This window comes from Chrysemys picta, chromosome 7 (genome assembly GCF_011386835.1).
Source record: "Chrysemys picta bellii isolate R12L10 chromosome 7, ASM1138683v2, whole genome shotgun sequence".
Lineage (NCBI taxonomy): Eukaryota > Metazoa > Chordata > Testudines > Emydidae > Chrysemys > Chrysemys picta.
Window position 1 is genome coordinate 116,515,644 of NC_088797.1, and position 17,641 is coordinate 116,533,284.

The following is a 17,641-nucleotide window of genomic DNA, read 5'->3' on the forward strand; positions in this document are numbered from 1 at the left end:
ATTTGCAATGCGCTCAGCTCCAGAGTATCTAAGCACCTTATTAGAACTGGATAGTAATGGAGAACTAAATGACTCAGTTATTCAAAGGGAGAAACCTGGAAAGCTGTAATGCAGAAGGGTGCAAACACTGAGGAGAAAAATTCTTTAGAGGGGTACAAGATGGTAAAACAAGGAGTAAGATGATGAAACTAATTCAGGGAAATTTTAAGGTGGATGACAGGAAATACTCCCTGACAAGGAGAATGAGTCTGGGAGAGAGGTCTCTCAGGGTACGTCTGTGACGGGTTCGGTCACAGAGACCCTTTTGGGACTGTCACCTGATGTGCTGAAACTACCTCTGAGCCAGTCTTCCCTGCCAACTTGGGACTCCAGAACCCTACCTTGTTGAGCCAGATACACAAGTCTCCTACAACACAGACCCAGGGTCTGAACCACAACCCCGAAGCTGCAGACTTTAACTAAAACAGCTCAGCAGGTTTCCTATCTCCAGCATTCAGACACGCAGCTCCCAATGGGATCCAAACCCCAAATAATCCGTTTTACTCTGTATAAAGCTTATACAGGGTAAAATCATAAATTGTCTGCCCTCTATAACACTGATAGAGAGATATGCACTGCTGTTTGCTCCCCCAGATATTAATCACTTACCCTGGGTTAATTAATAAACAAAAGTGTTTTATTAAGTATGAAAAGTGGGATTGTACAATCCTTGTTAGTTCCAGCTCAGGTGATAACTAGGGGATTTTCATAACTGGCAACCCTCCTTGTTCTGCTCCACCTCATTTTATAGCTTTGGCCCAAGGCGGGAATCTTTTGTCTCTCTGGGTTTCCTCTCCCCTCTCTTCTAAATGGAAAAGCACCAGGTTTAAGATTCCAGGATCAGGTGACATGGTCACATTTCACTATGAGACCTGATTCTTCATTACCCACAGGATAGCCCCCACATCCACAAGAAGGCTTGCAGGTAAATAAACCATCTACAACCAATTGTCCTAGTCAATGGGAGCCATCAAAATTCTAAACCACCATTAATAGCCCACACTTTGCATAATTACAATAGGACCCGAGAGTTATATTTTATATTCCTAGTTTCAGGAATGATACATTCATACAAATAGGATAAACGCACTCAGTAGATTATAAGCTTTGTAACAATACCTTACAAGAGGCCTTTTGCATAAAGTATATTCCAGTTACATTATATTTACACTCATAAGCATATTTCCATGAACATATGGAGTGCAACGTCACAATGTGTGCACTGCAATAACAAACCTGCAGCATCGAGTCGCAGAGCCTGGGTCAGCTGACTTGGATCTGTGGGGCTCGGGCTGCGGGACTAAAAATAGCAGTGTAGATCTTCCAGCTTGGATTGGAGCTTGAGCTCCAAGACCCACCCCTCTCACTGGGTCCAAGAGCTGGGGCTTCAGCCCAATCCCTAATGACTACCCTGCAATTATATAACCCCGCAGCCTGAGCCCCACAAGCCCAGGTCACCTATGGCCATGCTGCAGGTCTTTTATTGCCAATATAGATATACCTTCAGAGCAAATTGAGGGGGCCACAACCACTTAGAATATTTAGAACCAGACTGGACAAAACACTGTTAGTATGTACCACAGAGAACCATCCTGTAGTGGCTGGGAGACCGACTCAATGACTTGATAGCTCTTTTCCACATCCATTTGTTTTAACACCATAATTCATGGGATACAACATCATACTATGGACACACCTATGCTGCAAAGAAAAAAAAAAACCCCATAGCTATGAGTCTCAGAACCTGGGTCAACTGACTTGAGCTTGCACTATGGAGTTAGGTGTAGTAACTAGTATAGTAAATAGTAGTGTAAATGTGCTCGGACACCCCCTTCTCTCTGGGTTTCAGAGCCTGGGCTCTAGCCTGAGCCCAGACTTCTACACTACTATTTTTAGCCCCAAAGTGTGAGCCCCTCGCACCTGAGTGAGTGGATCCAGGCTTTAAGAGTTGGTACCACGGGTTATTTATTGCAATGTAGACATGCCCCATGAAGTCTTTATCTTCTAGGTCACTGATTCAAATACAGCTTAGGTAAATAGTGATTGAAAGTTGTCATAATCTGATAGTCAATGATCTATAACAAATGAAACACTGGTTGCAGAATGTATGCCAGGTTCAGAAGAGAGGCTGAAGTTCACAAGGACATTCAGACTGAACTGATCTCACCCCTAAAGGGGAATCACTACAGGTCAGGGTAGAAGCACACTGGCAGAGTAGCAGAGGGGTGGGGGAAGCTTTTAGGGCTGCTGCTGACACTTTGAACCTATTTCATGGCTAACTAGTGAACATCAGCCACTACCCAAGTGGGTATCTCTTATCTCAGAAGACTTCCATGCACCAAGCATTCCCCAGCCTGCACTCAATTCTAAGAGAATAAATGGTGACTTCTGCCTTGTCAAGAAAGTGACAAACTGATTTTCATATCAAAGTGCTTGTACAATTTTCTGCTTTCTCTTCTTACCTTCCATCATGCAACCATCACACTTCACATAACTACAGTCTGTTCAACTCCTATTCTGGGGCAGAACTCCAGCCACTGAGGGAGACTATCAGAAATGTTTGGTCTAAAGTTTTCCAAAGGTTTTACATTAGAGCCAGGCTGCTCCTTAATAAAAACCCCAAACTGAACTGTATTAGGCCTTGCTCAAACATTGCCTAGTGATCTCTCAAATGCTAGAATGTCAGTGGAGAGAATGCTTTCGCCCAGCTGTTACAAATAGGCAGAAAGGTCTGATATCAAGTAGAGAGAAAGAACCAGAGCATAGATCTTGAAATTTGAGGCCACAGATGCACAGATCGAGAGAAGAGGTTTAGTAGCCTCAAAGACTTCCTGTGATGCTGCTTTGTAGGTGGAAGAAAGCTTCCCCCACCACCACCAATACGCTGGAGACAACAGAGAACAGTTAACTGAACTGTTAGAAAAAATAACAAAGAAAAAATATTTTCTTTTATTTCTTCCCTTCCCCCGACTATTTCTTCTCACATCTTTAGAAATTTTAAAGCATTCACTCCCACCCTCCTACCAATTTTGTCCTTTTCTATTTGGCTTGCATTGATTTTTCTCTGTCACTAGAACAAAACATCCTTTGCCCTTGTGAAGCATCGATCGGAAACATATTAAGGTGATGCACTTTTCTGTCTTTACCAGACATGCACCAAGCTTGAATACATTCTGTTATGCCACAGATGCAAGCTCTGGAGCCCACTGGCTGCCAGAAGACAGTAGGAGAAGCAATTAAAAAACCTCAATGATTTTTTTTGTGTTTTGTTTTCTGGATCAATGCTGATGACTTCCCACAACAAGAAATAACCTGTTCAATGGGAACATCTGTGCAAGAGAAAAAAAACCTTCTGCTTCAGAACCAGAGACAATGTTCTTCATCAAATGGCAACCGAGTAAACAGGAAATTGGAACAAGCAGAGCTAAAGTTTACTTCTAGTCTATGGGAGTTACATTTTACAATGCACACAAGCCACAGAGAGACAATTACCAACATATTGGCAGCCATTAGGAACAGACACTGTCTCCTTGAAGCACAGTTCTACTTTGAGGCGTGACTATGTCAAAACTCAGTGGATCTGTTCCCTATGTATATTCATATTCACACCTGTTGAATTTAATTACAAAACAGAATTTTTACTGTTTTTATTCCTTTTAGCACTGCAGAGCAACACAGCTAAGATTATGGAAGCTGCAGATTCTGCTCTATGTTGTTCTTCAACAAAATGATTGATTCATAGATTCTAGGACTGGAAGGGACCTCGAGAGGTCATCGAGTCCAGTCCCCTGCCCTCACGGAAGGACCTAATACTGTCTAGACCATCCCTAACAGACATTTATCTAACCTACTCTTAAATATCTCCAGAGATGGAGATTCCACAACCTCCCTAGGCAATTTATTCCAGTGTTTAGTCAGTTAGGAACTTTTTCCTAATGTCCAACTTAAACCTTCCTTGCTGCAGTTTAAGCCCATTGCTTCTTGTTCTATCCTTAGAGGCTAAGGTGAACAAGTTTTCTCCTTATGACACCCTTTTAGATACCTGAAAACTGCTATCATGTCCCTCTCAGTCTTCTCTTTTCCAAACTAAACAAACCCAATTCTTTCAGCCTTCCTTCATCGGTCATGTTCTCAAGACCTTTAATCATTTTTGTTGCTCTTCTCTGGACCTTCTCCAATTTCTCCACATCTTTCTTGAAATGAGGTGCCCAGAACTGGACACAATACTCCAGTTGAGGCCTAACCAGCGCAGAGAAAAGCAGAAGAATGACTTCTTGTGTCTTGCTCACAAGACACCTGGTAATGCATCCCAGAATCATGTTTGCTTTTTTTGCAACAGCATCACACTGTTGACTCATATTTAGCTTGTGGTCCACTATAACCCCTAGATCCCTTTCTGCCGTACTCCTTCCCAGACAGTCTCTTCCCATTCTGTATGTGTGAAACTGATTGTTCCTTCCTAAGTGGAGCACTTTGCATTTGTCTTTGTTAAACTTCATCCTGTTTACCTCAGATCATTTCTCCAATTTGTCCAGATCATTTCGAATTATGACCCTATCCTCCAAAGCAGTTGCAATCCCTCCCAGTTTGGTATCATCTGCAAACTTAATAAGCGTACTTTCTATGCCAATATCTAAGTCGTTGATGAAGATATTGAACAGAGCAGGTCTCAAAACAGACCCCTGCGGAACCCCACTTGTTATACCTTTCCAGAAGGATTGGGAGCCATTAATAACTACTCTCTGAGTATGTTATCCAGCCAGTTATGCACCCACCTTATAGTAGCCCCATCTAAGTTGTATTTGCCTAGTTTATTGATAAGAATATCATGCGAGACCGTATCAAACGCCTTACTAAAGTCTAGGTATACCACATCCACCGCTTCTCCTTTATCCACAAGGCTTGTTATCTATCAAAGAAAGCTATCAGATTGGTTTGACATGATTTGTTCTTTACAATTCCATGTTGGCTATTCCCTATCACCTTACCACCTTCCAAGTGTTTGCAGATGATTTCCTTAATTACTTGCTCCATTATCTTCCCAGGCACAGAAGTTAAACTAACTGGTCTGTAGTTTCCTGGGTTGTTTTTATTTCCCTTTTTATAGATGGGCACTATATTTGCCCTTTTCCAGTCTTCTGGAATCTCTCCCATCTCCCATGATTTTCCAAAGATAATAGCTAGAGGCTCAGATACCTCCTCTATTAGCTCCTTGAGTATTCTAGGATGCATTTCATCAGGCCCTGGTGACTTGCAGGCATCTAACTTTTCTAAGTGATTTTTAACTTGTTCTTTTTTTATTTTATCTTCTAAACCTGATGATGATGTGCAAGTTGGGAATCATCCATCTTGACTCTCAGACCCAAGGCTGAGTTTACACAGCTGGCAATTATCATTCCAATACCAGTAAATTGAACACACTTGATATAAAAATCATTGCGAGATAGTAAACGTAGAAATCTCATTGATGCCTTTGTTATTCGATGGGTTATTTTTCACTTCCTATCTGGAACTATTGTGTTGCTGCACTCCATAGCTGAACTGAATCCTACACATCTCTAGTTTCTAAAGCACTTTGAGATCTTTTGAGATAAAGACACAGAAATATAAAGCATTATTATAACAAACACTACAGAAAATTACAGCAGCTACAAAACACCATCTTAGCCAAACAAAAATATCTGTTTTTTAGGCTATTAGAAGTACAATTCATTAAATAAAAACAAAGATATTGCAGATATTTGTATTTTAATTACCCAGAACTCCTGCAGCCGCACTATCTAGAGTCCCACCATGTCCAATCTTCAAAATCTGTTTTTTCCTTTTTCTTACACACTTTTGTATACCAGCTTCTGCAAAAATAAATTGACAAAATGCATTACAGAACAACCTCAGAACATGGCAATATGCAATATATTAAAAAAGACAAAACATTCAATGGAAATAATTTTTCTCCATGCTCTGATTAAATACCTCTACCTCAATGGTTTGAGCATTGGCTTGCTAAACCTAGGGTTGTGAGATCAATCCTTGAGGGAGTCATTTAGGGATCTGAGGCAAAAATCTGTCTTGGGATTGGTCCTGCTTTGAGCAGGGGGTTAGACTAGATGACCTCCTGAGGTCCCTTCCAACACTGATAGCTAATTATGAAATCATAGAATATCAGCTAATTATAAATAATCTTATGCACCATTATAAACAGAAGTGTTAAAGGAATATACAAGAAACACCAGAGTGGACAGGTTACCTGATTTGTTTCATTAATGAAACATGTAACACTATCACCAGCTGAACACACTCACAGAAAGTATCACTGAGCCTTCTTGCTTTATTTGATTGCACATAATGGGCCACATACCACTCAGCTCCATGAATGGTTTCAATAGGGATGTCTATATGCAACTGAGTGGAATTTCCTCTTTGTTGCCCATCTGCTGTTATGGCATATGGGGAAATGTGACTAGCCTGTTACAATCCCATCTAGGAATTCCACAGCCTTGATCACTCCCTGAAAAAGAAACATTCAGCAGACTCTCTGGACCATTATAAATATGAAAGCAAGTCAACTGAATATACAGTTGAAAGAGCCACACATGCCCCCAAGTCCCCTTTCCAATTTCTATAGCTTTATAACAACTTTCCTATTATTTCATAAAAAGAAGAACAGGAGGACTTGTGGCACCTTAGAGACTAACAAATTTATTAGAGCATAAGCTTTCGTGGACTACAGCCCACTTCTTCGGATGCATCCGAAGAAGTGGGCTGTAGTCCACGAAAGCTTATGCTCTAATAAATTTGTTAGTCTCTAAGGTGCCACAAGTCCTCCTGTTCTTCTTTTTGCGGATACAGACTAACACGGCTGCTACTCTGAAACCTTTCTATTATTTCATGTGTTTCTCTCTCTTTTGTTACAGTGAGAGCTCCATACAAACAAGGGGAAGAACTTTGAAACTAGCTGTCAACAAAGTGCTACAACTGTAATTATGCTACACAGACATTAATCCAGCACTGGGACTCACATCGGCAGACCCCTGTGTTTGCATGGAGCCCCACTCAATAGGTGTCTATATGGGACAGACCTACTGCAGTTTTCCATGCAGAATTGGGGTCTTATAATGCAGGAGACTCTGTAATCCCCAATCAGGATCAGGGCTTCATCATGCTATGTGCTGTATACAAGATAACATGGTCCTTGCCCCTTAAGGAGGTCCCCAACCCTGCAATTCACTATGGAGAGGTGGAGTAAGGAGTGGCATGGAGCCCAACTGAAGTCAGTGGGGATTGGTTCTGTCGTGTTCCAACCCTGTTATTCACAATCCTTAAATTCTGTTCCACTCAGACAAACTCGTGGGACTGAAATTATTTCAGTGGGACTTGATGGAGGCATAAGAATCCACCACCATGGACCATACTGCAAGAGCGGGACCCACCGGAGTAAACAATCTGAAAAATTAAGCCAGAAAAATATATTTTTCTGGCTCTCTCTTTCCATGACAGACAACAGGGATATGAACTTTGAAAAGGAAGAGGTAATATGTTCCTAGGAGTTGTGGTTTCGATATTGCTGGTGTTTTCTGGGATACTAAGTCACAAAAGAGGAGGCCCACATACCAGAAGCTTGAAAAAGCCTAACTAGGTGAACACAAATGGATAATGCATTTGTGAAATCAGACATCGGAATGAAAGCGGCACCTTCATTTTGAATTTAATTTTAGGCCAGTTTTTAGTGTCTCCCTCCTGTGACTAAGGATTTTTGTCTATATTTATTTTAACAGACATTTTACGAATCTCACTTCCCTCTAACCGAAGTATTCCTCATTTAGACTTTTCCAGCTCTGCAGCCCTGGAAAATCTGGATTTTTAAACTTGTTTTGAAACTTCCAGGTGCACCTCAGGTATCACAATTTGCATGTCAGGTAAACTCATGATTATCTCCATGCGCAAAAGAAGGGGTGGCCACAAATTAGGTGTGGATTCAAACTACGCTGATTAGGGAATATGAACAGGTGAAGGTGCAAACTGCACAGCAAGGAAGCTACACACAGGCAGTAATTTGCACACACAAAACCCTTACTTGGGCCTGGGGTAACTGGAATGGGACAATTACACGGGCAAGGGGTCCCCAGCCACCTGCAAAGGGAAAACTGATAGTCCAGCAATTGGATTTGCAGACAGACATTTAGGGGGCAAAGTACTGTGGGCAGACGGATACTCTCAGCACGAATGGTGTGGGACTCCTACAACTGTAGGAAGAGCATGAAGTTCCCACCACGTGTCATCCAGACCTGCCTCCTCCCAACGTACCCGCAGTCCCTGCTTGAACCACCCGCCGTGGCCTCCCGCACCCAGCCCGAGGGTGACATCCTGCCCCTTCCCTGCGGTACCTGCCAGCAGCTTCTCCTTCAGCTGGTTGAGCACGTTAGCAGACGTGGGCCCTTTGGGTTTATACACAGCAAAGAGCCCGCTCAGAGAGAGCAGTTTAGCTGCTGGGTTGGCCATAACGTGCCCCAACTTCCCGTGCACCTCCTCAGCCATGCTCCGGCCCGGGCTCGCCCAGGCTAAAGATGCACCGAGGAGGCCATGGGATGGCGGCTCTGGCCCGGCTTCCCTTCTACCCACGTGGGGCCCGGGCTCGTCTTCTCTCCCCGCCCCGGGCTGCAGCCAGGAAGAGCTCGCTGCCCCGGCCACGCGCCGCAGGAGGTGCTGGGAGATGAAGTATTCGCCACGCACAGCTGGGCTGGGCTGGGCTGGGCGGAGGCTCTGCCCGGCCCCGGGCGCTGCAGCCTGCGCGGGGTAGGCGGGCAAGCTCGCGCTCGGGAGCAGGCACGAGCGGTGATGGCTGGAGAGGCCTCACCCTGCAGCTCGGCTGGGCCAGCCCTCCCTCTGCCTGCTGCGGGGGGGCCCCCGGCGGTGCCGCGGGTTGAGCGGTGTCAGGGCAGCCCCGGGGTGGGCCAGGATCCCGTTCCCCCGCGGTGCACAGGCTGCTGTGGATACAAAAGCGTGCATAGGGAGAGCCGCTTTTCAGAGAAACCCCTGGTCGCGTGGAGGGGAGGGGGTCACTCACGGGGATGGCCCCGCGCAGCTTTGCTGGGATTGTGCCCCCTGGGGGGGATGGGAGAGGACAGAAAACTGCGCCGTTCTCCTCTCTCGGCTCTATTCTGCTCGTCCCTGTCGCCCGCCGTTTGCGGTTTTTATTGCCCTGACTCGCTTTTTCTCTCTTCAAAGTCCCCAAAATTTATATTTAAGGAGTGAGCACCAGTGGGGAGCGTGGGGGAAACAATGACATCCGTTGACCCAGAATGATTAAACTCCCAATTAAACTGAAGACTAATAGCTGAGTTGATACAGGAGCAGCAGGGGACAACTTCGTTGTTGTTGTTACAGTTATCACACATTGGGTTTTCACGTGCTGAAGGCTTTACTGACTACATTAGAGAGAAACACAGGTTCTGATTCTCAACCCGATTGCACCGGTATAAACGAGGCTTAACTTCAGCAAAGGGAACGGAGCATGAAGGTTTCAGAATGAACGAATCAATCCTTATCTTTTTGAAGTCAATTGTAAAAAAAATCTCAGTGATCTCAAGGGGAGCAGGAATAGTACCTAAAGAACATCAGCCAACAGTGAAAACACTGTTAGACCCCTGTCTTCACAAACTGGGTTATTTCTAGTCAGAATTTGTCTACACATTTTTAACAATGAGGGCAATTAGCCACTGAAACCATGTGCCTTGGGATGAGTTGGATTTTTCATCACTTGAAATTTTTAAATCAAGTTTGGATGTCTTTCTTAAAGACTGAAAAGCTCAGCCAGAAATGACAGGTTTAAGAGGAATTACTGGCTGAAATTCTATGGCCTGTGGCATGTACAAGGTGAAACTGGATGATCATAATGGTCCCTTCTGGTTTATAATCTATGAATCCATGACCAGCCAAGCACATGCATAAGTATTTGCATGATCCAGGCCTAAATTTTGGATAAATTTATTGGACTATTATATGGTAGCTGGCAATAATTAATTAGAAAATAAATGTACCATTCTTTAGTGAATGGGATGGAACTCGTTCATTTTCTGTTAGTATAGAAAGAAGGTGCTATAAATCGCTCCCTATCATGCAGGCTCAGATTTGAGATCAGTCATTTCCAGGGAAAATTGATTTCGTGAATATCACATTTAGATGTGATATTTACACATTTTGTGCTCACCATAAACATGCAAGTAGTTTAGACTCTATCATGCAGCAGATGTGGGTGTGAAGTGAGGCTTTTTAGAGACACTACATCATTCTGCAGCAAAGTACATGACTTTCTGATTAATTGGTTTGGAAAGCAGCTCTCCCTCTCACCCATCACACTGTTAGTCATTGTACCTTTGTTACATGACTTTAAATAATGATATTCCACTGAGTAGGTATTAAGGCTATTAATCTTCCTGCTTTTGTGGAGTCCTGGAAGAAAGTATTACTAGGACAGGAATTTTCTAGATTTCTAAGCCATTCAGTTTAGCCACTGTAGGAAGTGCAGCACTCAGATCTAACTTTTCAGGCCTGAATCCTGCACACTTATTCTCTGAAAAAACTCCCATGGGCTCTAATGGAATTTGTGCTAGAGCAAGGAACGCAGTATTGGGGCCTTAGTTTTCTCAGAGACAGGACAAGTTGCTTAGTTTGCAAGGAACTGAAACCTAGCAGATAAAAACAAAGTTACACTTTTCACAACAAATGTGTGTATGGTTAGAGAGCAATGGGTATCCCCTGTGGGGCACAGAGCTTCACAGGAGCAAACTTTTACCTGGAGCCCACCCGCCCTTAAGTCAGCAAGCAGGGCTCTGTCTGCATGGAGCTCAGTGCTGGATCAGGGCCTATATCTTATTTATGTACTTCTGTGGCCTATGGTAGATTAATTGATTTGCTCAAGGATGGGAATTGAATACAGATCTTCTGACTCCTACACCCATAGCCTAGCCACTAGACCATTCTTTCTCTCCCATATTGCTATTAAGAGCCTCAATCTACAGTCTCAGCTTCCACTGACTTCAGTACCACATATGCCAGGCCACAGGTGAGTAATTTGTTGTAGTAAAATCATGTGTGTCAGTTGTAGAGTAGTTTAGTTTTTTAATGATCCTCTCCCTCTTAAAAAAATAATGGGTGTAAGGAGCTTTGAAAGTGCTAAGTAGTCTTTTATAGACTGGTCTCAGGAAAAATAAACCCTCTGGAAGTAAAGCAGGATTTAATTATACAAATTCTTTGCTTATTGCTCGTTTACATAGCTACACTCTGACCATAAAAATATTGGCTGCTACCATAGGGTTAATTTCCTAAGGATTGGTACATGTGGCCATCATTGCTGATGCATGAAAGTGAGGTGCCATGATCCTCTCCTAAAAGGGAAGGGAAGAAACCTGGACTGATGGAAGAGGTCAATGAGACTTTTGCCATTGATTTCAGTGGACACAGGTGTAATAAGATGAGGCCCTGAAACATAAACCCTTGTATCAGAGGCACGGTATGAGGCCTAAGGCCTGATCTTAGTAATGATCTTAGTAATGATCAAGACTTTGTTAATATAAAACAGGAGCAAGAGGCAGGCCCTGCTTAGAGTCTGGCAAGGAGAGGGCTGATGTTGCAAAAATACACATACCTAAAAGGTACTGGACACTAGAGATATAAACATATGCCAGGATGGTCCCAAGAACACTCCAATACTAGCACATTCCACACAGATAACAAGGAACAGGCTGACCCATCCTAAAAACAGGGGCAAAAGGGTAATATGATGGATAGATTTCAGAGTAGCAGCTGTGTTAGTCTGTATTCGCAAAAAGAACAGGAGTACTTGTGGCACCTTAGAGACTAACAAATTAATTTGAGCATAAGCTTTCGTGGTCTACAGCCCACTTCTTCAGATGCATAGAATGGAACATATAGTAAGGAGATATATATACGTGCAGTACACGAAAAAGTGGAAGTAGCCATATCAACTCTAAGAGGCTAGTTAATTAAGATGAGCTATAATCAGCAGGAGAAAAAAAAACTTTTGTAGTGATAATCAAGATCAAGATTATCACTACAAAAGTTTTTTTTCTCCTGCTGATTATAGCTCATCTTAATTAATTAGCCTCTTAGAGTTGATATGACTACTTCCACTTTTTCGTGTACTGCACGTATATATCTCTCCTTACTATATGTTCCATTCTATGCATCTGAAGAAGTGGGCTGTAGACCACGAAAGCTTATGCTCAAATAAATTTGTTAGCCTCTAAGGTGCCACAAGTACTCCTGTTCATGATGGATAGAGTTGTTTTGTCCGAACCAACATGTACAAGGTGAGAGGCGGCACCCTAACATGCAGAGAGGTTGTACTTCAATACATCAGGAGTGATATGTAACTTGTTTGTACCTGTGTATAAGAATGCATCCCTGGGGCGGTGTCTTTGTCTGGCCTAGGGGGCAGTGGTAAATCCTGCCACTGACTGAGCCAGTCCATTGTCAGGGAGCACATATGTACTAGCAGAACTGTAGACATCTGATCCAGGGAGCTAGAGACTGTGTTTCATTTGCCAATAAACTTGGCCGGGTGCCTTCATACCTTATCAGAGTCTGTGGTCATTGGGCAGTTCGCTCGAGATCTGCTGTGCCAGCTATCTGCACAGAGCTGGGACAGCACATAGGGAGAACACACACACACGCAGCCGACTTATCAACATTGGATAGAGCAGAGCACCACACTGGGTGACGCTTGACGATAACAGGGTTTATCCCAAAGAGTGAGACATGAAACCTCTACCTCCAACAGTCCTGACATGAGAAGTCCCTTTTGCATGTGTAGTTTAGCTGTGTTAACCTAACCATTTGAAAATGGGATTCTAACGTTGTCCTAGCTAAAAACAGTTTGAACTGCATTCTAAAAGACCTGTGAAAAAAGCTGTGAGCCACTTGTGCCTAGCACTATCGTTAGGTCAGTAGGCTGGCCTGAAAATGCTTTCTAATGTTTAGAAGGATCAGTGAAACAGACTGCACAAAAATGTGAACATCACCATATGCATAAAGATATTCATGCAAAGAACATCTTGGCTTTTCAATAATGCAGCAGCAGCTAGGGACTATGAATAACCTTCCTGTACAGATTACTTGAGATGCCTCTTTTTAAGGGTTGGTTTAAATCAGAAAAGGGTTTTGAAATGATTTGGCTAATATAGGTAACCATGGGTGGGCCTAGAGTTTGCATCTGAACTTCAGCATTGCTCCAGCAAGTAAGGAGGAACTTGTTTTGCTATTTTTTGTTTTTCTTTAAGGCTAGGATTTTCAAGGAGCTTAAAGAAGTTAGGCACGCAACTGTCATTGAAAAGCAATGGGAGCTGAGCATGTAATTATTTGAGGCCCCTTAATTCTACCTGAATGATTAAAAAAACATGTTATGCATAAAGGACCTGACCTTTTAAAGACTATAGAAGACTTGCTTTGGCTTCACTGGGGATTGGCTCATGGCCCCAAACCAGGAAAAATTACCAAATGCTATGTGTATTACAGATAAAGGGTAGGTGGGTGGATGGGTAAATAGATTCAGACTTCTCCTTTCATAAGGCAACGCTATTTAGAACTCAGGGAATTGGTGCTGGGAATCAGTTACTGAACCAGTTATCTCAAGATGACTAGTTAAAATTTGTCTGGTGTCGGTGGTATTTGAAAGTCATTACCATTACAAAATTTGTATCCGCGTCCGATCGTCAAACATGGTCCATGGATATAAAGTGGATATCCACAGATTTGCGGGGCTCTAGTTATAAAGGTGGCCCAGATCCTCAGGTGAAGACAATGGAGTTACACTGACATACACTTGCTTTGGATCTGACTCAGTTATGTTTTACTAGTGATGGTTAATTTGGTTCCATTACTCGATTTTCTGAACTACTGAAGGAGTGCCCTTTCCAGAGAAGAAAAAATTGTTATTGATTAGCTAATGTGGTGGTATTTATAATCCACGGCTTTCACCGGGATGCCCACAGCACAGAATAGAGAATGACATTTCCTTCTGCAAGTGAAGCTGGTTACTGCTCTGCTTGCTGTGGGAAAGTGGCCTTTTCTAAAAAAAATGTTTTTAAAAGAAATGACACTGGACTTCAGTGTCTTACAGCAGACACAGTAATGAAAATCTGTGACTGTGTATCAACTTTCTGTGACTCATTTTATGGTTCCAACTTTGTTTTCCATGTCCACGTACAATGAATAATTGCAGGGAGAGAAATTATTGTTTATGTTCTTTCTGCAAAAAATACAAGCAAGGATCCAGATGTGTGAAAATGTAGGCTCCTGTCCTGCAAATCATTCTGCATGGATGCACCCTTGTGTCTGTACCTGGGTGCAACAGCTGGCAGGATTGGGGCCTTAATCATTACCTAGAGGTACCATGCCTCAGTGCGTCACAGCTGAGGATGCCAAATTCAGGACAGACTGCTGAGAAATAGGGCAGACTCACCCCAAATTGGTGGTTATTCTGTCATTAGACAGAACCAATAACCATTGGTCATTATACCAAGCCAATAACAAACTGAACTTCTATACCACCACACTGGTTAACAAGGAGTTAACAAAAATGCAGTCTCCTTAGGCATTCCAGCCATTGGCTCACCATCCAGACACTAGACTATGAGTGGCAGCTGAAAAATCAATTTAATCAGTTATAAGGTTCTTCCAATCCCAAGGGACCAGCCCCCTAGCCCGGTCAATATATAACTCAGATCTTACCCAAGAATCACACTGATGCCAATCCTTTAAGTAAAAACTAAAGGTTTAATAAGAAAATAAAAGAAGAGTTATAAATGGCTAATAGATCATATATATAACACACAAAAGTGATTGCAAAGTCCTTGTATCAAGTTTGAAGAAGTGATGGAATAGACTGCTAGCTTGTAAAAGTCTCTCTGGAATTACCCAAACAGATTGGGGCTCATCAGTCCTTATTCACAGCTTCCTTGTTAGAAATCCAGTCCAGAGAAATGAAGCAGGCAATTAAAGACAAAATAGAGATGTCTCAGGTGCCATGTGCATGGAACTTTACTGCTCAAACGAAGCCCACAGCCCAGGTGCATGGAAAATTACTGCCCAAGATGGAGTCCAGGGTCACATGCGCATATCACATGTCCTTACATGAGTTTGTGACACACAGAGGCAGCCCATATTCTTTCTGTGGTGTGCACAGGAAAGGCTTACTGGGTGGGATGAATATCTTCGATGGCCCATTGGAAGTTGAGTGGGTCATCAACACTTAGCTGTCTGTAAATTCTACCTGGGGCGGTTAGAAATACTACACATGTAAGATACAAGTGCATAGCCAATATTCGTAACTTCAGATACAAAGAGGATACATGCACCTAAACTGGATAATCCTACTTAGCAAATCAAAACTTTTCTGTTGACACCTTACATGACATACTTTGTACAATATTTGTTGCAATTGTATAACAGTGGTAATATCAATGCTATAAATGGTCATATTCAGTCAGATAGCATCACACCTAGTAAGTTCTTGAATATAGTGTGGGAAGAAGAATAACTTTTTTCTTGTAATCCAAGCAGATAAAACATTTCAAGAAGTGATAAAAACTGCTCAGTTTGTTGGTTCATTTTGGTTTGGATTCAGTCAGGTACTTAAGCGGGTGCTTAATTTTAAGCACCCAAGTATCCTACTGATGTCAATAGCACTACCCATTGTATGCACGTGCTTAAGTACCTTGATGAATTGGGGAATTTCTGAAAAAATGTAAGTCACCATTGCAAATAAAAAACTTTCTATTTAACTCTATTTGTACCAATATTAGGTTTTGGTACTTTTGGGTAATTATCCTCCATAGAAAAAAATATTTCTAAATCCAAAATATTTCATGAATAGATTTTTGGTTTTGTTTCAGAGGGGGAAAAATTGAGATATTGAACACCAGTTTAAAGTTTAGAAATTAAATTGTTGTAATTTTACTTGTTTGTAAAAATACACCTCTACCCCGATATAACGCGACACGATATAACACGAATTCAGATATAATGCAGTAAAGCAGCGCTCCGGGGGTGGGGGGGGGGGCTGCGCACTCTGGTGGATCAAAGCAAGTTCGATATAACGCGGTTTCACCTATAATGCGGTAAGATTTTTTGGCTCCCAAGGACAGCTTTATATCGGGGTAGAGGTGTACTTGTTTTTTCTAATTCTAGAAAAAATGTTTGTGTAACTATGAGAGACAAATTTTGCTCTGGGTTACTGGCATGGATTGTGCTTTCATTAGTCTGAAATAAATACAGAGTAGCTCCACTGACATGAACAAAATTACTTATAATTTATAGCAGTGTAGTTGAGAGCAGTATTTCGCTCACTGGCTTCAGCAGAATTAATCTGGATCTATGCCAGTTGAAACAAGAACAGGATTTGATACTGTAAAGTTGGAACTATGTTTTTCAATTAATTAATTAATTTCTTTTAAAGCAAATTTCTGTCCGATTCAGCCAATGAGTCAGAGAACAGACTAGCTAGATTTCTTGGCTAATGATAAAATCACAAATTGTATTGGAACCATAGAATCTGCTACAGTCTAATGGTTCCTTGAAGGGTTTTCTAACCATATTAAATGTTAGTAAATCGGACAAGATATATAATTAATACTGAGTGGGATGTGGTTATTAATCTGATATAATCTTGAGTCTGTAATGACAAGAGACCAGGCAGTGTCTGGAATCAGATATGCCCTAGGGGAAAAAACCAAATGAAATACATTTTGCAGCCCTTTGATTTTGTTCCTAACAAAAGTAACAGTGAGAGTCTGAGCCCTTGTTTAAATTTGCAAGGTTTATTATTACAGTTGCTTTCGAAGAATTCTAACTCTTCAAGAAGCTGGATTCCACTTAGGAATGAGGAAGAGATCACTCTGCACAAGTGTGAAGAAAGGAATATTGCATATGAGGGGTTATTTTTAGCCAGTTGAGGCCCTGCCTGCCGCTCTGAGGACTTATACATTTACAGAGTTTAAGGTCAGAAGCGACCATTAGATCATGTAGTCTTTCATCCTGTATAAGACAGGCTATTACATTTCACCTAGTTACCCCTGTATCGAGCCCTTATTTTGACTAAAGCATAACTTATGTTTAGCTAAAGCATATCTTCCAGAAAGGTGACTAATCTTGGTGTGAAGACCTCAAGAGATAAAGACTCCACCCCTTCCCTTGGTAGTTCATTCCAGTGGTTAATCACCCTCACTGTTAAATAAGTTGTGTGGAATTTCTAATTTGAATATACCTGGCTTCAGGTTCCAGCCATTGGTTCCTGTTAAGCTTTTCTCTGCTACATTAGAGCCCTTTAGTACCTGGTATTTTCTCTCCATGAAGGTACTTATACACTGTCATCTGATTTGTGATGTGATTTGAAACTTGTAGTATGAGCTATGTCTGTAGTGACAGACTCAAAGAACTCAGGGCTTGTCTTCACTACCCGCCTGGGTTGGTGGGTAGAAATCGATCTCTCAGGGATCGAATTATCATGTCTCGTCAGGACTCGACAATCGATCCCCGAATCGACGCGCGTACTCCACCAGCCCAGGTAGGAGTAAGTGCCATCGAC

At 42.2% G+C, this 17,641-nt stretch overlaps 1 protein-coding gene across 1 annotated transcript in view; it reads right to left on the reverse strand.

The window, feature by feature from the left end:
- The window catches only part of TRUB1 (TruB pseudouridine synthase family member 1), a 44,035-nt gene extending 35,227 nt beyond the window's left edge, over positions 1–8,808 (reverse strand). Inside the window, exons 1-2 of the mRNA XM_005293859.5 lie at positions 8,424–8,808; positions 5,796–5,891 (exon numbers count right to left, since the gene is read on the reverse strand). Coding sequence (XP_005293916.1) covers positions 5,796–5,891; positions 8,424–8,574 — 247 coding nt within the window. The 5' untranslated portion in view covers positions 8,575–8,808. The remainder of the gene's footprint in view (positions 1–5,795; positions 5,892–8,423) is intronic.
- Between the last annotated feature and the right edge of the window lie 8,833 nt (positions 8,809–17,641).